The 26,221-nt window shown below is 35.1% G+C and overlaps 1 protein-coding gene across 3 annotated transcripts in view; it reads right to left on the bottom strand.

Annotated features, from left to right (window-relative positions):
• FCHO2 (FCH and mu domain containing endocytic adaptor 2) overlaps positions 1-26,221 on the bottom strand; it is a 119,338-nt gene that overhangs the window by 15,879 nt on the left and 77,238 nt on the right. For 2 of the 3 annotated variants that reach the window (XM_059061773.2, XM_067031139.1), the window contains exons 14-22: positions 25,707-25,718; positions 25,340-25,364; positions 23,293-23,335; positions 20,984-21,078; positions 13,448-13,551; positions 10,370-10,496; positions 5,959-6,070; positions 2,329-2,484; positions 1,661-1,793 (exon numbers count right to left, since the gene is read on the bottom strand). In XM_059061773.2, the coding sequence (XP_058917756.1) occupies positions 1,661-1,793; positions 2,329-2,484; positions 5,959-6,070; positions 10,370-10,496; positions 13,448-13,551; positions 20,984-21,078; positions 23,293-23,335; positions 25,340-25,364; positions 25,707-25,718 (807 nt within the window). The remainder of the gene's footprint in view (positions 1-1,660; positions 1,794-2,328; positions 2,485-5,958; positions 6,071-10,369; positions 10,497-13,447; positions 13,552-20,983; positions 21,079-23,292; positions 23,336-25,339; positions 25,365-25,706; positions 25,719-26,221) is intronic. The other variant, XM_067031138.1, reaches the window with a different exon arrangement.

Below are 26,221 nucleotides of genomic sequence, written 5' to 3'. Positions count from 1 at the left end.
TGTGTCAGACCTGAAGCCTGCCCCTTAGGCTGCTGCTCCAGGCCAAGCAAATGGGTCTCTTTCACAGAAACGTTAGGGTGTTTTTCAGTCTGCTTTCTGTGCATCGCCCTGGGGGCAGTAGCCTGCCAAAAACTGTCTCACTGATTGTTATAGTCCTGTGGGACCCAGAAATGCAAGCTCCCCTGGCCTCCAGAGCCAGGAGATCAAGGGTATCCCCTGGGCTGCAGCTGCAAAAACTAGGGCACCAGACATCTATAAAAACTCCCCTCTTGGAGATACTGGTGTCACAGAAGAGAGTGCAAAGATGATACCCACTGAGGAAGGGGGAAAGAGGTCTTGAATAAAAAGCCAGCTTTAGCATGAGAGAGGGAGAGCCCACTGGTTGGAGTGTAAAGATGGCATCCACCAAGAGAAAAAGTCTATAGTAAAAATAAATAAATAAATAAAGTGGTGCCTGTTGGCTTTAGCAAAGTAGATGGAGCAAGTAAAAGAGGTGCCCTCCAGCACCTCATTCCCTGGAGAGTATCTCAACATGCCCATGCCCCTCAAGCTGATGCTTTAAGATCAGCAAATGAATGTCTTTCACATATAGTCTGTGCACTTCTCAAATGGCCGCTTGCATGCTGGGGCCTAGGGTGCTTGAGTCTGCATGCAAGTCCTTTAAAGCCGTTTCTTAGATCCCTACAGCCCTTTGGTTCCTGTGGATACGAGCTCCACTAGTTTTCAAAGCCAGATGTTTTAGGGACTCATCTATCAAGTGCAGGTCTCAAAAGTTGGGTGTCCATGCGGGTTACAAACTCTTTGTTCCTCAGGGAGAAGCTCCAGATTTGTGAGTTCCATCAAGATGGTGGGTTGCCATGATGGGGTTGAGGCTTATGGTGAGACTGTGTCTCAGCCTCTCCTACTCACCTCAGTGTGGCCCTTTTCTCATTTGCTGATGTGAAGGAGCTGTTTAGCTATCTTTCAGGTCCCTTTCAGAGGGAAGTTCCACATGTATCTATCTGTATATACACCGCGTTGGTGTATCCATGGGAGAAGGTGAGTTCAGGATCTTCCTATACCATCTTGGACTACCTCTCCAGCTCTAATTAGTTTTTTTTATTGTGAATATCTATCTCCATTAGTTTTCCTAACTGGTTGTTTTGAAAGCCATTAATTTTTGTATTAATTTTTTAAATGATCACTTTGCTAAATTCTCCAAATCAGTTTTTCAGTTGATTCTCTTGAGTTTTCCAGAAATATATCACCTGTAATTAATATTATTTTTATATCTTCCTTTCCAATATTTATCACCACTTATTTTATTCTCCCATCTAACTGTACTAACACATCCAGAAAAATCTTATACACTAACAGGAATAATAACTTTCCTGACTTTCAATGCTTTAGGTATTTCATTATTAAGACTGATATGCTGGTCGTTTCAGGTTAAGGACATTCATATATTTATATTTGTTCAGTATTTTAATTGGTAATAGATGGTAAATTTGATCAAATTGGCCAAAATCTCCATAGGCTTGTTAACAGATTTTTTTATTTTGAAACATCCTTGCATTGCTCGAATGAACTTCATTTTGCCATGACATATTATTCATTTAATGATATGCAAGATTCTGTTTGTTAATATTTTAATTAAGGATTTTTATAATATGACACTCACCTGATACTTTAATACATCTACATTATAATAAGAAGCAGCTGGATTTTGCTCTGATAGCTTCTTGAGGTAGATAGTAAGAGCTTGCATGTTCATCCAAAAATCTTTTGTGTTAGAATCACATTGTGATGGATCACTGTATGTATAAGAAATATTTTCATTATTATTAATTATTATTTCATATGTATTTATTTATTTTTATCCTCTGCCTCTCTGTAGTAATTTGGTGACCTGGCAAGGACCAGTTAGAAATGAACCAAAAGATGGGATGAGGGAAAGCTAAACTTAGGGCATAAAGAATGGAACATAGCAGAAAGTTGCCTAAAAGATGAGAAGATGTACAGTAGAGAAGGATTTAACAATGACTACTACCACCACCAGCACAAACAAAACAAAGACAGCAGAATCCTATTTAATCATAATAAATAATTTTGATATTTTCAAATTGAATTACTGTTGCTTTGAAGAAGAAAGAAAAAATTTCTTAAAAAGAAATTCCTCCTTCAAAACAAAAGTACACAAACCTGGGGATTTCCCTGGTGGTCTAGTGGTTAAGACTCTGAACTTCCACCACAGGAGGCACAGGTTTGATCCCTAGTCAGGGAACTATAATTCTACATTGCCGCACAGCGTGGCAAAAAATTTTTTAAAAAACTGAAAAGTACACAAACCTGAACACAAATTGTGCATTTGGAAGAATTTGTTCTAGTCTGTTGATATTTTTCACCCTGAAGCAGAGGACAGCTGGGGATGGATTACTAGTGAAGACTTTAATAACTCCGCTTGGAAATGATATTGTCATGTCACCAGTGATCTTCACAATACACCTGAAAGTAGGCATTTTGAAAAATTTAAATAGTTTAAATAAGGCATTTAAACCTCCATTTAAAGCATATTTAGTTTTAAAAGGGCTTTATTATCATAATTACCATGAATTACTTTTTCAATTATAAAAAATGATTCTATGTGAAATGATATATTCATCTAACACCAGTTTTTCCTAGAATTAAATTCCAAACAAATGGAAGCACACTGATAATACTCCTTCACTTGTTTGCCAAAACCATCCCTGGCTGTCTCATAAGGACATTGTTTCCCTGGTAACACTATCCCCAGCTGTAGCTATTTTTCCTCCAAACCCCACAAAACACTGGGCCTGATGGTGGCAGTGGTAGATGTCCTCCTTGCTTCTCATTGCCTCTTACAACTCTATATTCCTTCTTCCTTCTGAAAAACCACCAGCTTCATTTGAAACTCACACCATCAGATTATACTACTCGCTATCCCAACCCTCCAAGTCATCTTCAACGTTCGCTTTCATTTTCTGAAAATTCTAGCTCCTGGCCCACTGTCGGTCTGTCTCTGCACAACTACTTCTATCATAAATTTTTAGTGATTTCAATATCCACACAGATAATCCTTTCAACACCTTGGTCACCTAGTTCTTTAGCCCATTGCCTTCAATGATCCTGCTTTCCAGCCTACCTCAGCCATACTTCAGCCCCTCCATCATCTCAGTTTGATTCCCCACTCATCGGATAGTCTCTTCCTACTTCTCCAATTCATTCTATCTAGTACTGCATCTCCAATCTCATCAAAAACCTCCATAATCCATTGTTCCTACCACTTTTTTCACTAATCTTCACTCTTCCTTCATATCCTCATTTCCCCCATCTTGGGACTTCATGGCCCATCAATATACATACTCCTTTGCATAAACCCTCCCCTTGGTTTTCTCTCACTTGAGTATGCTTGCTTGGCAAAACACAGTCTTAGCTAAATCCAGCTCCTCACCTACATCTATATGGCCGAACATGACTAGAGGAAAACATAATGATATAGCCCAAACTCTCAGTTGGGCCCCCTTAGTATTACCTGGAAATTCTACTACATTCCCTAGCTCTTTCCATACCTTCTCCTTTCTCCTTTAACTCTAACCTGCAAAATTCCCTCCCCCACCTGCAGTCAATGACTTTCCTTTAAATTTTATGGATGAAATAAAATCAGAAAAGAACTTCCTCATACTCTCACTACTGAAATCCTAATCTCCCTGACTCTAAAGGCATCCATACCTTCTGCCTTCCCTCCTGTTTCAACAGATAATCAGACTATGCCCCTAAGGTTAACTGTACTGAAGCACATCTCCTCTTACATACTGAAGGACTTCACTCATGCAATTGTCCCCTTTCCTGCAGATTCAATTTTTTCCATAAACATTGGATTTTTCCCATTAGCATATTGAAATGTATATCATCTTTAAAAAACCCCAAAACTAAAATTAATAAAGACCTCCTGTGATTCTCGCATCTCTCTCTTGCTACCACCGTTTCTCTGCTTCTACTTAGAGCAAAATATTCTAGAATAATTGCCTAACATTTGCTCTCTCCAAATACAGTTGTCTGTATTTGCATCATCTCCTGCTCCTGGGCTCCCTCGAAGCAGTCTACTAGAGCTGCTCTTGTGAAGGTCATTAATAACCTTCAAGTTGTTAATGATCAATTTTTCTTGACCTGACGATAGCATCAGATACAGCTTCACACCTTCTTTCATGAAAGGGTTTATTCACTTAGTTTCTGGGTCTCTGCTCTACTGGTTCTCTTCTCAACTCTCTTGTTGCTTGCTGTCCCAAACTCCATTGCTGGATGATTCTCATCCTCCTGTTTTTAAACACTGAAGGGGGCCAGGACTTAAGTTCTCATCAGATCTCTTCTCTACACCCTAATGCCCCAGGCTTTAAGTATCATGTACAAATTAATGACTACCAAATATTTTAGCCTGGACCTATCTCTGAACTACAGAATCATGTATTCAACTATCATCAACTCAACATCCCCACTAAATTGTCTTAATAAGTACTTCAAATTTAACAATCTACTCCCTCAACTGATTTTGACAACTCTGTTTTCAAAATACATTCAGAATCTCATTACTACTCACGATCTCTTCTGCTAATACCCATATACAAGTCACCATCATCTCTCACCTGGACTTCAGCGGTTAACCCTTTCTCTCTGCATCTACTCTGGCTCCTTCTAGTTTATTCTCCATATAGCAGGCAGAGTGCTACTTCAAACACATAAGTAACCTCATCACTCCTCTACTCAAAAGCCTCTACTTTCTTTCCACCTCACCCAAAATAAATTCCAAACTCCTTATCATGGTCTACAATGCCCAGCCTGATCTGTTCCCTGTGTGGACTTATCTTTGACTACTTTCTTCCTTGTTTACTCCTACTTAGTGACATGGTTCTCTTTGCCGTTTCTTGACTATGCCAAGCATGCTTCTACCTCAGTCCCTTACACTTACTGGAATGCTCTTCACTCACCTATCTGCATGGCTTGCTCCTCCCTCAATGTCTTTCAAAAACAACCTCAAAAAGGTTTTCACTGATCATTCTAGCTAAAATAGTAGCCCTCTGTTGTAACTGTCTATCCCCTTACCGTGGTTTATTTTTCTTCATAGCATATATCAATACCTCTCCTTTTCCTAAGTAACATTATTCATTCATCCAATATTTGAGCGCTTACTATGTGTAAGACTCTGTTGTAAGTGCTGAAGTTACTTTAGTAAACAAAAGTTCTTCTCTACAGAGCTTGCATTATCTCAAGTGAAAACTAAAACTTTCACAACAGTGCAAGCTTATAACAGTCTTACACATATTAAGCACTCAAATATTTAATGAATGAATAACGTTATACATGAAAAATAAGGGTGGGGTGGTGGTGGAATGAATTGGGAGATTAGGATTGACATATATACACTAATATGTATACAATAAATAACTAATAAGAACCTGCTATGTGAAAAAATAAAATAAAATTCAAAAAAGAAAGAAAAATAAGGGTGGTCATTCACCCAAAGATCATTTTCTTAATAGAAGGAGGTTAAACCAATCCTTCAAGAGTCTCCTGTAATAGACATGCACTCTAGGTCTCTCTTGCAAACATCACACTTTCACCAAAGACATACATTAGGCCAAGATTCAGAGTTCTACCTCATCTACGTCAGCTGCCACAATCCTGTTCTACGGACATGTCAAACAACAGATGTGCCATATTGGTCATAAAGCCTGGGCAAAAACGTACATAAACTTAGAAAAAAGCCATCACTACTGATTATAGTGACTTCTTAAATTTGAAAGACAATATCTAAATGACTATAATTGATAGCAAAAAGCAGGTAAACAAGTATTAGAAAACTCTAACTAATAGAGAATCAAAATATAACTTAAAATTTACCACCAAGCCCCCTGCCCCTGAAACACACACACACACATATACACGTATCTTTTAAAAACTAACTTGGTGGGATCTGCCCCTTTAAAGTAGGCATTAACAGATTCTGTAAGGGCGACTGCCACAGGTAAGGTGTCCTGATTTCCAAGGCTGACAGGACTGGGACCTCGTGACACACCTAGAATAAATACAATTCATTTGTTAAATCCTATAGAAAGATATTTATTAAATACCAAGACAGAGTAGAGTCAAAATATTAGCTTGTCACAAGTGACTCTATTACTGGTTTAAGATGCCCCAAGTATAAATCTGGTTTAAAAATGGAGCATAAAACAAGTTGGACAAATGAAAAAAAAAATCAGGAAAATATGTCACAGTGACTTCAATTTTAAATAGAACGACAAAGAAGGGTTGGGTTAAGGAATGTCAGAAGGAAAAAGCCCTTCACCTGAAGAGCTAAAATTACTAAAATATGGCTTCAAAACCATTCAGATACTAAATTCTTTCAGGTTCTACCAATTCACATACATAAGGTCATTAAACTGGATTTTTCTATTTAACATATTTCTATACATTAGCTATTTCCAAATGAGCAGTGTAATGTAATCATGGACTACTCATTATTACTGTAATTCTCCTTTACCTCTTCTTTGTCTTATGCTTGTATTATATTCCCATATTACCGTTCCTCGATAAATATGACTAACAACATCATTTTGAGGTAACATTCCTGACATAGTTAAGTCAGTAAGATACCTTTAGAGTCAAATCATAGAAATAGCAGTGTTTTAAAAGCATAATAAAATGTAAACAATTTAATGTATATGTTCAGGTGTTTTTTAAAACCTAAAAGTATCTGGCTTATTTCATAACAGACAAATCCCTTAAAATAGTGCATTGCCTTTTTTTTTCTTTACAAATGTACTCTCTCCATTTATGCCTTACCATTCATTATTGTTATCGATTGGAAAGTGGAGCATTTCATTTAATATCCAATATATGATGAAATTTTGTAAAAGTAAGTCAAAAGGGTAGTTAATTATGATTATTCATTCTTATTTAAAGAAAAATATGTTGACCTAGGTTATTCATTTATCTCTGAAATTTGAATGTGTTTTTTGTTACATAAATGTTATACAATGTTCATAGCCATCAGATATTTTTATTTCAGATGTGAGTTACTTTTAAGATACCTAGAGTATTATTAATTCTAACAAAAATCAGTACTAGCTTTCTTTGCCTCACAACTAAACCTGGACTCCTACAAATAGTGAGAAAGAGCTTTTGTTACCTTTAGAGGGCAGGAAGATTCTGTAGTGTTCAAGATTTTGAAGAATTCTGATTTAGAAGGTTCTTCATAGGTTAAAAAAAAATGACTCAGTGATTAAAAATACATGGAAACAGGAACTGCTGTTTCTAGGCCACTGGGAAAAGTAAACTCTCCCAAACAAAACAACTTAAAATTTCATATGAAAATAAACTCAATAATAAAATGTATTCACAAAATCACAACAGCTACTATCTACTAACCACTAATATATGCCAGACACTTTGCCAAAGAGGCATGAAAGAAATGGTGCCTTTTTGAACCACAAGTAGTTTTTTCTGCAAAGCGGGAACATACTTTGTGGGTGATGGGCTGCAACAAATGAAAGGACATGAAAATGTGTCTGGAGAAGTGTTTATAACCCAGATCAGGACATGGAAGACCTTTAATTTTATCCTATTGGTACTGAAAGCCACTGAAAATGTTTAAAAGAAACATGAGTGTGTTTTTCATTTTGTAAGATCACTGAACACAGAGTGAATCCTGGACTGAAAAGAAAAATGACTTGGCAGGGATTCAAGTTTGGATCAGGTGAGAGATAGTTAAATGAAAGCTGAGGGCTTGATCAAGAGGCAGTAGTTTCTAGGATATGTGATTACAACTATGCAAATACATGTTTGTGCAGTGGGAAAATTTCACTGTAATTCTAAATTAGTTAAATTTTTTAAAAAATATATTCTATACTAGGGTCACTAGAAATTCAGGAAAGCATATTTTCAGAGAAAGATGAAGGTTATAATAATCTTTTATTAGAGAAAATTCTATGAGCTTAAATCTGAAATTAATCTTTTCCCTTAGGTAACCTACACAAGTGAATATCTACACACAGTCATGGGTAACATTAATGTCTGCTACTACTTTGACATTAAAAATCAAAAGAAACCTACAAAGTTATTCTTTTCAATTATCCAATTTGGGCATATAAAATGAGAACTCTTGAAATAGTTTCCCTGTAAATTGTTAAGCCTGTTACTGAAATATTGGCAAGAAGAAAAAAGTATTGCAGAGTTAGGAAAAAAATTCAGAATCCACTTAACATTTTGGCATTATCCCCTTTTGTATATTCTATTTTTGTTTCCAAGATCATATTGTATATGCATCCTTCAAAAAAATGTTTGACACAGGAAATATGTACTTAAGTCCCTAAAAAAGTCTAAATGTGTACTATATTATTCAGAATAACTCATTTTTTTGAAATAATAAATTCCTTGGATGTTCTTCTTTATAAGGATAGTATGCATTCTAATATTGGTTTAATTGTTGCATATTTACAATTGTGTATGTTTTGAAAATGCAGAGACATAAAGCTGAAATAAAGGGTACTACCTTTGTAACAATCAGTGAATATTTTTGTGGAATTCCCTTCAGCTCAGGAGTAAAAAACAAGGACTCACTCCCAACTATTTCCTACCTCTTTGTTTCTAACTTCAGCTCACTGTATGAATGGTTTTCGTATGATTTGATAGCCTTTGCTTTGTGGTTTTTATATTATAGTTTCTTTTTTATTAACTGACATATTCTTTCTGGTTCTTTCCTAATCACTTTTTCTCTGCTCCTAATAGCTTTAGAGGTAAGATTTGTTGATATTTCTTAATGTTAAGGAGAGAAGAGCAAGGAGGGAGATGGAAGATAATGCAAAAATACTGTATGTTTTTATAATTTATCCCCTGCTATCAATGGATCCTGTATAGAAACTGGACATAATTAGTACAAAACTGAGATAGTTAAACCTTAGAGTTATTCTTGATTTCTGAGACACCATAAATTGCTGGAAAAGGAAAAATTAGATAACAGTATTTTAGATACACTTTAGGGTCATTAGTTAACACATACATCTACTTTCGATACAATACCTTGTGAAGTCTCACAGTGCTTTTCAATTTCAGAGAGTGTCCCAATCAAATTATCATCTTCTATCATATTTAAATAAAACAAAATATTGCAGGAAAAGAAAATACTTTCAAGAACAAGAAGAATCAAAAACTTAAATCTAAACAGGGAGCTGAATAAACATCACAATAAAGAAAGAAATTTTTAGGAAGATTTAAAGAAACTTTGTCGTAAAAAATCCACATCACATCACATCCTGCCTGCCTGTATCATCACTGTCACCTACTTGTCATTCTCCTATTGCCAGCACTGGCCCAAACTACAAACAAATATGTACCAACTTAATCAAAATTAAAGTTTCCATCACAAATAGAAAACGTTCTGAATAATCTGGAGATAATGGGAAACGACTAAAGCAATTTTGGTTACCCAGACCCGCCTGATTTCTAACAGGACCCATCTATGTTCTTTATGATTAAAATACAGATTCTGTGGAAACAAAAGGTAACAAAACCACATATACAAACAAAATGTAAGAATAAGGTGCTTGTTACAGCAAACAAAAAGACTTATTGAATATATTGTTTACGTAAAGTCAGAAGATGGGAAAAACAGTATGTTCACAAAAGTATATAAAATAAGATGGTAACATCATATTCAGACATTTAGAAATCAAATCATTTATCTCATTTTAGCCTATACCACTCATGCCATTTTTACAATGGCTACATACAGAAGACCCATTTTTCTTGCTTTTTTTTTTGTTGTTGTTGAGTTTTGACAAATCAAATTAGGTATAATTAAATCCGCTTAATTAGGGCTGGGATTCTTAAACTCAACATGCATCAGAATTGCCTAGAAAGCCTGTTCAAAGATTGCTAGCCCCACTCCAGAGTTTCTGATTTAAAAGGTCTGCGTTTCTAGTAAGTTCCCAGGTGATACAGACAGATGCTGCAGGTCCCAGGACCACACTGCAAGCACAAAACCCGTTCCTTTCACTGAATCAGTTGTTTTTAAAACAAATTTTCTTATGAATGTGAGTAGCAATTCACAGTAGAAAGTACTGCATCATATTCTGCCTTCAACTATTTATATTGGTCAGTTTATAAATCTGATGCATTCTTAACAGTGCTAATCATGGTTAAAATTCTCTATTCAGATAATATAAAATGTGAAAGAGAAAAGGAAAATGTGGCTAGTTTGATAATGCCAGGTGTGCTTCCAGAAAACCAAAATGTCTAATGCTTAATTCTTCACTACCCTCAGCCTGATCATATTTTGGATGTTAAATTTTGCATGTAATTTATGATAATCACTTACCTACTGGAGTATTGGCAGCACTTAGTGACGCAGAAGATGAGATAGAGGAAGAACTTTCTGCCCGGGCTAACGGAGCAGCAGGAGGTGGGCTGGTACTGGAAGTTACAGGTGGGCTGAATGGCCTGGGCTTAAAAACAAAATGTCATTTACCAAAATGCTAAAACAATTCCCCAATTATCAGAAAAGATTTTTAGGTATCAGGAACATTAATTTAAAAATACTAAACCAAATTTATTGTATTTCTTAAAACTCAATCAGAGATGCCTCGGTCAAATCATTTTCAAGAATATATTAAAAGCTGAAGAGGCTATTTTAAAATAATGCTGTCAAGAGAATCTTTGTATATAAAAACTTTTTCTGTATTTCAAAAAGTATGCTTAAGATAGATTCTCAGAAGTTAAACTGTTAGACATTATGAAGGCTTTTCATACATAGTACCAAACTGCTTCCCATTTGGGCAACTCACTTTACCCTACTGCCTATAAATATATAAGAGAATATTTCTCTGCACTCTTGCCAGCAATAAATAGATGAGCCTTAGAAGAAGGAAAAGTAATAAAATTTAAAAACTTTTAGCTAATTCCATAGATAAAAATAAAATTGGCATTTCTCTTTTATGAGTTGTCTGTTAGCTTTGCCTGATTTAGTTTGGGGAGGTCTTAGTATTACCTGAGCTTTCACTAACCCTTTTCTTTATTTCATGCAAATATTTTCTTCCTAAATATTGCTTTACTTTGGGCATTTACAAATCTGTGCACATTTTCCTTATAATTCATTGTAATGCTTCCTCATTGAGAAAGTTTACCCCATTCAGAGGTTTGAGAAAATCTTAATTCTACTGTCTTCTCACTTTTCTGGTTGAAAATAAAAACAAATATGAAAAATGATTCCAATTCATTTATCTTTTACTTTGGTGAATGGTGTTCCTTCCAAATTCCTAATTGTTCCAATAATACATTAGCAACACTTCCTGAGGTGTTTCATTTTTTAAATATGGAATATTGAGCTTAATTAAAGACAACCTTTTCCTGCTTATAAAAGTTATAAGTAAATGCAATATTTAGTGCCTATACTATGTGTCAGGTCATGGGTACTAGATACAAAGCAGTGCGTTAGACACTGTTTCTGTCCTCATCTATTTGAAGAACATGAAAAACAGAAGGCGAAAAACAACCAACAAAACCCTATAAGCATTCATACACTAAAATTATTCAACTCTACATCGCATGAATATAAATTTATAGATATACACTTTTATAAAAATTAGATTATACTGCCCCAAATATTTAACACTTAGTAAAACCTTGTGCCCCCAATTAATTTTCTTTTTTTTTTTTTTTTTTTTTTGTGGTACGCAGGCCTCTCACTGTTGTGGCCTCTCCTGTTGCGGAGCACAGGCTCCGGACGCGCAGGCTCAGCGGCCATGGCTCACGGGCCCAACTGCTCCGTGCCATGTGGGATCTTCCCGGACCGGGGCATGAACCCGTGTCCCCTGCATCGGCAGGTGGACCCTCAACCACTGCACCGCCAGGGAAGCCCAATTAATTATTTTTAGAGTATTAGTTCCAGAGAATGGCTTTTGGATGACTCATTATTATGGACAGCAGGTTAAAAAAACAGCAAGGTGTAAAATGTGGCTGTGGAAATATACAGATGGAGGTGGTACAGGACATGAGGTGACAGGCATTATGTAAAGTATTAAGGCATTAGCAAAGTATTAAGGATATGAAATTGGCTAAAGCATAGTCCAGTGGAGGAAGCAAACACACAAAAAGTACAGTCATCCCTTACACTTTAAATAATTTTTTACAAGATTACTTACAATACCTAATACAATGTAAATTCTATGTAAAAAGTTGTACATGCAACGCAAATGCTATGTAAACAGTTGCTAGTGTGTGGCAAATTCAAGTTTTGCTTTTTGGAACTTTCTGGATGCCCCCCCCCCAATATTTTTAATCTGTGGATACGGAACCCATAGATATGGAGAATTGACTGCGGGTCAACTTTATATACAATGTGATCGATGCACTAAAAGAAACACGAGCAAGTGTATGGGTATAAAGAAGAGAATGACAGAGGATGATTAAGTCCACTGTGGGGTGGAGGGGAGGAGTAACCATCAAAGAGGGCTTCACCTAGGTGGTGATATGTAGCAGGGTCTTAAAGAGAGCAGTTTCCTAGAAAACTGAGGGGCATTTCAGACAAAAGGGAGCACAATAGAGACATGGATACATAAAAGAGCGTGATGTGTTTGGGAAACAGTGGAAAGTTTCAAGTGGCTGGAACCTAGGTTGCAAAGAGGAGAAAACTGGACAGTTAGTATGGTAATGCAGGTTGTTGAGTCAACTTTATGAAGAGTCTTGTAGATTCAGCTAAAATATTCAACCACGTGGATTATGGGTGTACCACTGTAGATGTATATCAGGGGAAAAAGATTAAGCTTGACATTTAGAAATTTAATTCTGGCAATTAAACTGGCAAGTGGAAGATGAAAGTAAACCAGAACAGACTGAAGGAAAGAAGACTGGTTTGGGAGAGCCTGACTCTGAATAGAACCCATATATTTTCTTTCATTATCTGACAACTTTTGAAGACCAATGCCTTTTTCTTTTTTTAAGCAATGTGTACTTTTACAAGTCAATTAAGTGATGTGAACTCCAGATTGCTTATATATAAAATAAAGAAAGCTGGACTAGATGCCCACCAGGACTCCCCTGGCAGTATACTTCTAGGTCTAAGAACAGGCCACCATTTTTTCCTTAATATTTGACTTTAAGCAAAACTATATGAAAATCGCTTCTTAATTATGAAACAATGGGTACTGAATTGTATTTTTATAATGTGCTAACTTTCTCAGGAAATCTCTTTCCTCCTGAACAACAGTCTTGCTCTACAGGTATGATCACTGATAATATGGGGAAGTGAAGGAAGTATCAGCAGGGAAATCTTTTCTGTACTTTGAAGACTTGAGTAGAAAATTCGAAGCATTTAGCAGTAAAGGGACATACAGAGAAATACCATTTGCATATTAAATCAAAAGTTATAATTTTTTTAAAAAACCACCTGAATACATACTATTTCATTAATCCCACTGAGTTTTCCTGAAGTAAGCTTTGGTCTGGAAGCAGGCCTTGGAGGTGGGACAATGGTGCCTACAGAAAGAGGAGTTGTGGGCCTGGCTGGCGGGTGGAAAAAGAGAATTTGAAGAAAATCATTAGTATGTACCAATCCCTAGATAAAAACATTCTATTACAGAGAAACTATTAGGATTCAAAGCTCATTTTTCAGAAGTTCTTTTTCTTTAAAATGTAATTATAGCTATTTGTGAAATGCTAGGAATGTATCAAACATGCTTTTTTCGAAGCTACCAATAATATTCCTGAAAAAAAATTAACTTTTCAATAAAACTGACATAATGTAAATTGTATTCCTGTTTCAATTATTTATACATATAAAAATTAAATCTAATAAGTAAGCTGGTGAAAATAAACCAGTTTAAGGCCTAAGGTCTTTAGTTTATTGCCAATACTTCTACTTTACAGTTATCTGCAAGACCAAGCCTTTGAAGCAACATCTTCAAAATAATAACATGAACTCTAAATAAAAACATTTACCTTAATTAAACTTGTAATCTCACTGTTAAGTTGAAACACACTGTGCCATTTTTTAGTGACAATCAAACATATCTTTATAGTTTACAAAAAAAATTTCCACAAATCACTATAATTTTTGGTAAATATAGAAAATCATATATTGACTTCATAAATCCTACATAAATTTAGTGTTCAATGTTTTTCAACACTAATTGCAAATGTTGCAATTTTAAAAACCAGAAACACTAACCTCAGTATTCCTAATTAAAAATAACTCTCCAGGGACTTCCCTGGTGGTGCAGTGGTTAGGAATCCACCTGCCAATACAGGGGACACTGGTTCGAGCCCTGGTCCAGGAAGAGCCCACATGACACGGTGCAACAAGGCCCGTGAGCCATACTACTGAGCCCGCGTGCCACAACTACTGAAGCCCACGCACCTAGGGCCCATGCTCCGCAACAAGAGAAGCCACTGCAATGAGAAGCCCACGCGCTGCAATGAAGAGTAGCCCCCGCTTGCCACAACTAGAGAAAGCCCACACGCAGCAACAAACACCCAATGCAGCCAACAATAAATAAAAACCAAAAAAAGCAAACAAAAAAAACCTCTCAGAATGGTAGAAATCAATGAGTGAAATTCAAGTGTATATCATCAAAAGTCACACATGTATTAACATAAAGCAAGAGTGTAGAAGCAAATACATTTAAATGATCTTTAAGTTAATTAAAATGATCCTCAAATTCTTTTGGTCCATTCTAAAAGATGAGTCTATAATTCAGACTGAAGAATATAATATGGGTGTGAAGAAATATGTTTCAGTAAGTTCTATAAGTTTACAGATGTGCAAAGTTAAAAATATAAGAATGGGCCTAAGTATGTACATGGGGAAACAAACAGTAAAGCTGAGGACCCTTGGTCAACAATGGAGGAGTGAAAGGAAGAAGCATGGAGGTGGTAGGAAGAGACCTAAAGTAAAAGGTAGTCACACCGGAGTGAAAGCAAATGCATGGGGGTATGGAATCATCTAGAAAGCAGATCATATGAAGAGATAAAAGATGCAAGCACCATTCAGGTTGCTTGAAGAAAAGAGTAAAAACCTGATAAGAAATCAAGTTTAGATTCTAAGGCTGCTGACTTCTTCCAGTCAGCACCAGTTCTTTCATGCTGTGCCCCTACTTTAAGCTGTACATTGGAAGAAATGCACACTAACCTGAAGACTGTTACACTTCCCTGTGCTATGACATATTTAATGATAGTTCATTATCAATGAAACCAGTCCTGACCAATACTCAAGTTATTTCAAGCTTGTGAGGGGGCTTAACATGGTAGAGACATTTACACCTGAAGCTTCATTACTAATCAAGTGGCCCGTCCAAATGGCATTTAGATTGACTCAATCCAAGCCTGGTAGAAGTGTTAAGTTCACCTTCTTCAAATAATCAGAATTTGCTTTTTGAGAAAAAGTAATAACAATGCTCGTTAATATCACTGTTTATAAATGAATCTATTAATTATAGTAATAAATTTGTAAGTTATAAACAAATCTATCTCCACATGCCAATTAGATACTGCTTCTAGAAGCCTCTGAAGGAGATGACTACAACTGTTCACAGGTTTAAGTATCTTTTTTTAAAAAAACATCTTTATTTGAGTATAATTGCTTTACAATGGTGTGTTAGTTTCTGCTTTACAACAAAGTGAATCAGTTATACATATACATATGATCCCATATCTCTTCCCTCTTGCATCTCCCTCCCTCCCACCCCTCTAGGTGGTCACAAAGCACGTAGCTGGATCTCCCTGTGCTATGCGGCTGCTTCCCACTAGCTATCCACCCTACGTTTGGTAGTGTATATTGTCCATGCCACTCTCTCACTTTGTCACAGCTTACCCTTCCCCCTCCCCATATCCTCAAGTCCCTGCTCTAGTAAGTCTGTGTTTTATTCCCGTCCTACCACTAATCTCTTCATGACCTTTTTTTTTTCTTAGAGTCCATATATATGTGTTAGCATATGGTATTTGTTTTTATCCTTCTGACTTACTTCACTCTGTATGACAGACTCCAGGTCCATCCACCTCACTACAAATAACTCAGTTTCATTTCTTTTTATGGCTGAGTAATATTCCATTGTGTATATGTGCTACATCTTCTTTATCCATTCATCTGTTGATGGACACTTAGGCTGCTTCCATGTGCTGGCTATTGTAAATAGAGCTGCAATGAACATTTTGGTACATGACTCTTTCTGAATTACGGTTTTCTCAGGGTATATGCACAATAGTGGGATTGCAGGTGCGTATGGTAGTTCTATTTTTAGTTCTTTAAGGAATCTCCATACTGTTCTCCATAGTGGCTGTATCAATTTACATTCCCACCAGCAGTGCAAGAGTGTTCCCTTTTCTCCACACCCTCTCCAGCATTTATTGTTTGTAGATTTTTTATGATGGCCATTCTGACTGGTATGAGATGATATCTCATTGTAGTTTTGATTTGCATTTCTTTAATGATTAATGATGTTGAGCATTCTTTCATGTGTTTGTTGGCAATCTGTATATCTTCTTTGGAAAAATGTCTATTTAGGTCTTCTGCCCGTTTTTGGATTGGGTTGTTTGTCTTCTTGTTATTGAGCTGCATGAGCTGCTTGTAAATTTTGGAGATTAATCCTTTGTCACTTGCTTCATTTGCAACTATTTTCTCCCATTCTGAGGGTTGTCTTTTGGTCTTGTTTATGGTTTCCTTTGCTGTGCAAAAGCTTTTAAGCTTCATTAGGCCCCATTTGTATATTTTTGTTTTTATTTCCATTTCTCTAGGAGGTGGGTCAAAAAGGATCTTGCTGTGATTTATGTCATAGAGTGTTCTGCCTATGTTTTCCTCTAAGAGTTTGATAGTGTCTGGCCTTACATTTAGGTCTTTAACCCATTTTGAGTTTATTTTTGTGTATGGTGTTAGGGAGTGTTCTAATTTCATACTTTTACATGTACCAGACCAGTTTTCCCAGCACCACTTATTGAAGAGGCTGTCTTTTTTCCACTGTATATTCTTGCCTCCTTTATCAAAGATAAGGTGACCAAATGTGTGTGGGTTTAAGTATCTTAATTGTGTTTTGTGGTGGTGGTGGTGCTCACTTCAAATAAATGTCCACTTAATGCATTTCAAGAACATGAAGTGACTTGTAAAGTATAAAACACAGGCAAAAAGAGCTAACCTACATCTGCTCTCTGACACTACCTAAGGGGAACAGATAAAGCATGTTTCCCATACCACCCTTCATCTGAATAAAGGCACAGACTAATCTAGGATCCAAAAGCAATGATGATGATGCAGAAGAAAAACCAGCAGCATTGCTAGCTTCTTCTGTCAGTAGCTTTTCAGAACATTTAATATTATGGCAAAGGTCACGCTGATCCTCAGAGAGGCAGCTGTTGGAAAAATCTCTCATCCAAAGCACCAGGGAACCCAAAGGTATTTTCAGCTTTACAATGCAATCTCTGGAATGCCTTCTGAGCTCCACTGGAGTCACTAATTTTAACAAGTTTCATCAGTAAAGGAAATCCACTGACTCTGCAACCATGAAGCAAAAGGAAACTTATTGTGCTCGCTGGTGGTGTCGTTACAGCAGGATAGCAGAGAGGGTTGGTGGGAAAATCTGGTAATGGGTTCTCTAGACCCAAAATCTGACCTGGTTTCAAGTAAATAACCAATTATCACACCCCCAGACAAATCAGTTTGGGAGAGAAAAGCAGAGTTCCTATTCTTTTCACTAAGGTCAGCGGAAGAAGAAAGAAACTGAAAACTAGAAGCAACAGGAAAATTCTAAAACTAAAATATAAATCTGCATATCCAAGTAGTTCTTATTTCAGGTTAATATTATTTTAATTACTCAAAACCAGAAAAATTTAATGATACATGTAACAAGAGCATGAGCTCAAACTTTATATTAACTGAGGAAAATTATTATGAGACTAAGAAACTTAAAATATGTATGAGTAAAATTTAAGGTCCAAAAATATATAAAGCCAGAATTATTCCTGATTTTCAGAGGAGCAAAAGGTAATGCTAACAGTCAGTAAAAGTCTAAAGAGGTTTGACAAGGTGTCAAAGTGATGCTGCTGGGTACATGTGTTCCTCAACAAAGTGCCTGACTAGTGATAAAACTTAAAACTGTCATAGGAAGTAAGATAGACTAAATCAGTGTTGGAGTTAATATAAAAAACCAGCCTAATATTTTTCAAAAGATAATTTTACAGGGGTTTTACAGAGCACAAGTGCTCAATTAACCCATGGGTAGAGAAGAAATGGTCTACACTAGCATTTATCGAAGGGAAGGAAGATATGAGCTATTTATATTAAATTTATATACATATACTTTATCATATATAATTTATGTCTATGTAAATTGTACATATATGTTTATTTGAAGAAGCAACTGAAAATATTTCTGTACCAAACTTTAAGCATGCTTCTTAAACATATAACAACACTGAAAGGTTTAACATACTAGTTACTAACTGATAGGAATTATTTTCTTAGACTGATTTAGCTGAGATGAGTGATTAATGAATTAAGATTCTGAAAGGGACAAAGGAGAGCAGGGAATAATCTGACAACCTGGCCATTTCTAAAATGTGAAAATGGTACCAGTGTAGACGGTGTTAAGGGAGACATGCACTGTAAAAAGTGGTGGAAGAGAATTTAAGACAAAATGCCTACTTCACAATTTCACTTAGGTCCAGTCTTACAAAACAGGAGAATCATCATAATGTATTCACCAGTTTTACCAATAATTATATTCTATCCAAGTGAAGACTTAATAATAATTACCACATAGCAGAATGTCTCTTTTCAATATCACTAACATTCTTTGAAGGGCAAAATAATCTGACATTTTTTAGACTTAATAGGAAGTTTTTAAAAGGCATACCAAAATAAATTTTAAAATAAGCAAAAAAAAAAAAGTTTTATCATTCCCTACCTACTAAACATCAAATGACAACTAAATGAAACTATCATTTTTTTACCTGAAGTTGAAAGTGATATGGACAAAACATTCTTTTTTTTTTTTTTTTGTGGTACATGGGCCTCTCGCTGTTGTGGCCTCTCCCGTTACGGAGCACAGGCTCTGGACGCGCAGGCTCAGCGGCCATGGCTCACGGGCCTAGCTGCTCCACAGCATGTGGGATCTTCCCGGACCGGGGCACGAACCCATGTCCCCTGCATCAGCAGGCGGACTCTCAACCATTGCGCCACCAGGGAAGCCCCAAAACATTCTTTAGATAGGTAGCAAGAGGAAAAGAGAGCACTTTTTTGAAAAGAAGGAGATTGTGCTAAAGAAAATAGAAACAAAGGGTGGAGTTATGAAGAAATTTCTATATAACTAAAACCTCTGTGATAACAATGTGAAAATTTTTATTAAAGATTAATAAAACCAATTCATAAAAGAATATTAACAAAATTAAAATTAGGACCTTCTCCATTCTAAAAACAGAACAAAACAGTATTCTGACATTTTTACTAAACAAAAAGAGACCTTAATACAACTTCAGTTTTTCCTATACAATTATTTTACTTATAAAATCTATCAGTAAGATTAGTTTCCTAAAACTAAATAGTAAACAAATGCCAATTGAGAAAGGCTATAATGCCACTTCAGAATATGTGCAATTACCTAATGACTGCTTCTTGCTGTTCAAAACTTCCAATTGTTTCAGGTTAAGGTTGCCTAAAATCCATTTATAATTTCTTTTTAAAACATTAGTTTCTAAATAGTCCAATTTTAAATACTAGTGTTTATTTTATTATTAACAGTAAAATGTTTCAACATGGCTTGGCTTATTGTTTTGTTAATCTGCCAGAGTATGAAGAATTGAACAAAGATTTTGGAATTAGTAAGATTCAGGTTTGAATTCATGCTTCATTTCCTAGTTATGTGGTGTTAGAGAAGTTTCTGATCTCTCTCAGCTTTACTTTTTCCATTTATAAACCAGGGACAATAAAAAGGACTTCATGCAGCAGTTAATGAGATGAAATCAAACAGAATGTGCATAGATCCCAGCAAAGACACAGGAAGAACTCAATTCAAGTTCTCTCCCCACCATTCCAGCATTCCCTTAACCCCAAGTACTGCACAGCATTTCTGAAATCCCCAAGAAGGCTGAAGATCAACTTAAAGTGATTTTATTTTCCTTTTTTGAACAAGCAGTTTTATTAAACATGCTTTGATGGTTGACTAGTGGGATTTTGTATTTTGAAGAAAAGAAAAATTTAATATATTCTTGCCAAAAGAACAACTAAAACACAGCCTTTCTGGAAAGCCGTTTGGCAAAAAGTAACAATGAGCATATCTTGTGACTCATAAATCTTGTATTAATAAATTATTATAAGGATATGAGATGTGCACAAAATCTGCTGTATTTACGGATGTCCATGATACTAAAAACTAGATGCAACCTGAATGTCCATCAAGAATGGATTGGTTGGGGCTTCCCTGGTGGCGCAGTGGTTGAGAGTCCACCTGCCAATGCAGGAGACACGGGTTCATGCCCCGGTCCGGGAAGATACCACATGCTGCGGAGCAGCTAGGCCCGTGAGCCATGGCTGCTGAGCCTGCACCCCGCAATGGGAGAGGCCACAACAGTGAGAGGCCCGCATACCGTTAAAAAAATAAAAATAAAAAAGAATGGATTGGTTGTATTAATGCACATCTATGCAGTTGAATAATAAAAATTATTTGGGCATTGATATAGGAATGTTGCCTAGAAATAAATATATTAAGGGAAAAAAAGTTGATGTTTGATGAATTTTTATTTTAAAGCCATATGGTCTTTAAGGTAAGTTAACAAAATCAGTATAAAATCACTTTTATATGGCAATATGATCAGAGGACAAGTTAAATTTCTGATCATTAAGTACAACATACAAGTAATGGATAAATCAATTAGAAAAAAGTAACTACTGCATTCCTTTACAGTTACAAAAAAATGTGTATATATATATACATATATATATATATATGTTTACCTGATGATGATGATGAAGTTAGTGAAGCTGAAGAAGATGAATCAAGAGATGGTCCAAACAGGGGGTCCCAAGCAAGTAAATCACTGGTCCCTTTCCTACCATAACATTTTAAAAATAAGGATTTTAGCAAATGAGTATTTTATTAGTATAAAATATAGTAACTTATCTTTATTTCATAGAAAGCTCAATATATATGATTAAACAGTTGGACATTGTGGTTCACATGATTGAATATGTGAAGAACTTAATTAGCAGGTTTAATCAACTGATATTTGTTAACTGCTATAAGCAGAACCCACAATAACATTAAGTTTGTAAAGGAGAGTAGATTAATCCCCACTGATTAAATCTTGTTATATTCTAATAAATGTAGGGGCTGTCAGAATAGAAATAATTTCAGTTTTACAAATGAAAAGCAGCATTGAGAGTCTCTATGAGCTGCCTAAGGACACATAGCTAATTAATTCTATGGCACTATCAGATGTGCTAATTCACATCTGGAGCCCAGTCTTGGACAGAAAATTTTTAATGATATGAAATCAGACAGAATTTTTATAAGGCCATACTTATTATCAAAGATGAAGAAAAAGGGTAAAGGATTTTTTAAAAAGTACTTTTTAAGTACAGGATGGTGGCTTAAGCTCCGTGTGTATAAACGACTCTATACAAACTTCAAAGGTCCGATCACTGCAGTAGATCATGCATAGGAGGAATTCTCCCTAGGTAATCCACTACACCTGGGCCACTAAGGTGGTCTAGCAAAATGTATGGGTCATACATGTCTCTTTATGAGAGGTTACCAAGACTGTGGACAAAATCAAGAGCATGAACATTCTTGTTTCAAAAAACTCAATGTACTGCATAACCAAAGATTTTCTTCCACTGACCTCTTGGAATCCTTCAGACTAGTTACTCTCAGGATTCATTCAACTCTTGGCTCTTTAATACAAACATAAATGTTTCTCTTTTTCATTTTAGTCATACCCTTTTAAGATGCTTAATCTCTAGGATCTTGAGCAACTGACTTTTGCCACCCCGTCTTTTTTTCAAATTAATTTCCCCAACTTTATTGAGGTATGTATGTTTGACAAATAAAAATTGTATATATTTATGGTATAAAAAAAGAAAATCCCCATTTAAAAATAATCTAATGTATCAAACTACCATTATTTAAAATATTTTTTAGAAATCCTAGAAAACAGGCCCACTATAATGAAAATATTACAATTACCTATAAGCACATATCTAGTATCTCAACATGCACCCACATGGAAGCATACTTATGATAAAGTATAGAATCACAACTGTATAAATAATTCCTAAAAACAAAGTCTTAAAACACTAAACTTATCTTTAAAAATGATAAATCAAATAAATACCTCCACTCTCTCAATTAGTTCTTAGCTTTGAAAGTTTCCATTTTAAACTATTCATTTAGTTAAGCCTACTTTTACTCAAACAAAAAACATTAAAAGAAAGTATTCTTGTTGATAAATACAGAAGTGAAAAAGGACCCATGCAACACTGGCTTAAGATATTTTTCTCTTTTTAAGAACTGGCAACATGTCTTCTAGACCTCTCCTTTTTCAACTTAATTGAGACACTTCTTCATTTTGAGGTTCATAACGTATACAGTCTATTTTACAAGGTCACAGACAAAATTGAAGGAAAACAGAATTTCCATGTGAATAACTTAGTTGAAATATAGACATGTATGAATTTGGGATACTATCATTTATTTAGAAGCAGTGAGGACACCAAGGCCAAATACAGTTGAATGGATTTTTTACAAATTATCATAGAAAGAAATACTGTCAAATGAGAAAATAATTTAAAATTTCTAAAAACTCTATATGACATTTCACAGCTTAGGAAACAGGATGATTAAAAACAGTCTACTGGAATTAAAACTACAGAGATAATAAAACGAAGGATACTTAAAATTTAAATGTAGTGGGGAGGGAATAATAAATAGGTGGAGGACACAGGATTTTTAGGGCAGTGAAATTATTCTGTATGATACTATAATGGTGGACACATATCAATATCTGTTTGTCAAAACTCACAGGATATACAACACCAAGAGTTAATCCTAATGTAAACCATGGACTTTGGGTGACAATGATGTGTCACTGTAGCAAATGTGCTACTCTGGTGGGGGATTCTGATAGTGGGGGAGGTTTGGCATATGTATAGAGGCAAAATGTATATGTAAAAATCTCCATACCTTCCACTCAGTTTTGCTGTGAACTTAAAATTTCTCTAAAAAATAAAGTCTATTTAAAAAAAATTTTTAACATGGAACTTACTCATTGGATGCAGCAGATGGCTTTGATTTTGTTAACTCTTCACCTAATTAAAAAGTTGAAATATTATGAAAAAATTAATAATCCGAGTAATGAAATATTTTAATGTAAAGAGAACTACTACACATACATCAATTTTTAAATTCTGGCATTAATAACAAATATAAACAATTATGAAGAAAAGGAAAATAAGCCTTTAACAAGTCTTCTACCATGCTTAAAAATATAAAAATAATAGCTGAATTTCTGCTAAATATTCATTTCTTCTAATATCTTTGATAAGAAACAACTTAAGTCAACTAAACTAATGAATAGTCAACTATTCATTAAACTGCTGTTCAAGAAAAAAATAGGGGCTACGACTTTAAAAATCAGAACAAATGTTTAAATACTTATGTATTTAAATAATATATGTAATAACTCAAGAATTTTAACTGATGAATCATGAAAGCATTTTTCAAGTTCTGATGATATTATTAATGATTATTTTATTGACCAAAAGTAATTATTAACTCTTGAAGAACACCCTATTTTGAAAAATAAAATTTTTATAACAACAATAGTCTCTTTATAAGGTAGTCTATTTTGCTACCTTCTGCATTTATAACATGAATCATTTCATAAGCAACTGGTACATAGAGGAACAGCATCAGTAATACAAAAGTCCTGCTGGTTCATAAGCAATTTTCATTGCACCTTAATGTTTTGCATCACCAAGCAATAGCTGATGAATGCAAAATACATCAACATGGGTAATTACGGCAAACTATGAGGAATCCAACAGTGTACATAATGCCCATTCACATCACATTCTCCCATTTGGCTCATCTCACCTGTTTGTTTTGCCTCATGGTGCTTACTGTGGTGTTTGTCATCTTTTTGCATTTTGCCCTCATCTTGATAACTCAGTAGCCCCCTTTTATACTCATTTTCCTCACATCCCCTTATCATCAAGCTACTTACCATTTATTTTTTGAAAGTAAAAGCCTACTTTCAGTTATTACGAATTTAATAGGTCTTTTTAATTGTGCTAGAATTTTTAATTACAATTGATGTCATGTTTTTTATTAAGCACTGTGTTCACAAAATTGCATAGCTTTTGTGTGGGCTACCTCAACTCTATTTTCCCCACAACTCGTTATGTTTAATACATGATTCTGCAAATGGTGTTAACACCCCAAAAACATTTTTAGTATAATTTAAGTTACTGTACTAAAAATCTTATATTAGAAGCTGCAATTGTGATACGACTTAAAAATAGATCAAGCTAAAACTCATCTTTCTGGGGACTTCTCTGGTGGTCCAGTGGCTAAGACTGTGTGCTCCCAATGCAGGGGGCCCGGGTTCAATCCCTGGTCAGAGAACTATATCCCACATGCCGCAACTAAGGGTTTGTATGCCAAAACTAAAGATCCCGCACAACACAACGAAGACCCTGCATGCCACAACTAAGACCTGGCACAGCCAAATAAATAAATATTAAAAAAAAAAAAAAGAAGTGCCTTCTGGCTCATGAGGAAGAGTTATGCTAGTTAAACAGTTTTACGTGCTTAATCAGAAGCTGCTCTTTGGCTTTGTTGGTTTCTGAAAAACGTTGTAGCCACGTATTCAAGTTTAAAGCATATCTCAAAACTAAAAGAAATAGGGCTTCCCTGGTGGCACACTGGTTGTGAGTCTGCCTGCTGATGCAGGGGATGTGGGTTCGTGCCCCGGTCTGGGAGGATCCCACATGCCACGGAGCGGATAAGCCCGTGAGCCATGGCCGCTGGGCCTGTGCGTCCGGAGCCTGTGCCCTGCAACAGGAGAGGCCACAATGGTGAGAGGCCCGCGTATAACAAAAAAAAAAAAAAAAAAAAAAAACCTAAAAGCAATAGTATAATAGTATAGATAATTTGTCTTCTGTTGCAAAACAGGTATCCTTCTAGTCTGTCATTATGGCTCATGATGAAAAAAGACCATTTATACAACTACATATGTTAGGCTACAAGCTTAGCAAATTCCCTGATAAATTTTAATAGACTTAAATAACCAATTTAAATGTCAAACTTACTAGATGAATTCCGATTCATCTGCACCTAAAATAGAAATGCAAAAACTAAGTACCATTAAACAAATAATTTAATGCGTTAATAAAATATTTGATAAAATGTTAATACTGGGAACATAATTTTAAGTTGTTTTTAATATACCTGCTCAATTATAAACTGTATTTACATAAAAAGATTACAGAAAACAATTTTTTGTAGTCAAAAAATATGTGTACCTTTAAATCATTCAATAAAATGTTTTAAAATACGAGTATCTACACAACATACTATGACTTGCTAATTTAAAAACACAAATATTTTGAAAATCAATGTTCAAATATACAATTTCTTTTTAAGTCAATAGGTAAAAATATAAAATCTTGCACTTACTGGGCTGTGTCTCTAGTAGTACATGGAAGGAAAAAGAAAAACATAGTATTTGCTTTAGAATTTAAAATATATTTCCTTGCTCTAATAATCTATTCTCTTCTTAATCATGTCTATTGATAAAATCTATATACCTTAAAACACATACACTGTTGGAGGGAAAAACAACAAGCTAGATAAGCAAACTGGGCAACAAAATATACTCTCAAGACCCCTCTTTTCAAATATTAACAATTAAAAATTTTCTATTTATTTTCTGAGTATGAAGTTAACACGTTTACTTTTTTTAAAAAAATAGAAAAGAGCACAAAGCATCAATTATCTTACTACCCAAAGACAGATGCTTAACATTTGACATATATATATGTCTAGGCTTTTATTTATTTACATATATATATTAAATTAGTTATGCTCTTACACAAAAAATTTTTAACGGCTTTAATGTTAAATAGTAATGGTAGAATAAAACCTCACTTCAGAAATTTGGTGGAAAAAAACAGTTCTCAAATTCTAGAAGT

The sequence above is a fragment of the Kogia breviceps genome, chromosome 4 (assembly GCF_026419965.1).
Source record: "Kogia breviceps isolate mKogBre1 chromosome 4, mKogBre1 haplotype 1, whole genome shotgun sequence".
Classification (NCBI taxonomy): Eukaryota; Metazoa; Chordata; class Mammalia; order Artiodactyla; family Physeteridae; genus Kogia; species Kogia breviceps.
The sequence above is the reverse complement of the archived record's forward strand: the minus strand, read 5'-3'. Positions and strand labels throughout refer to the sequence as shown.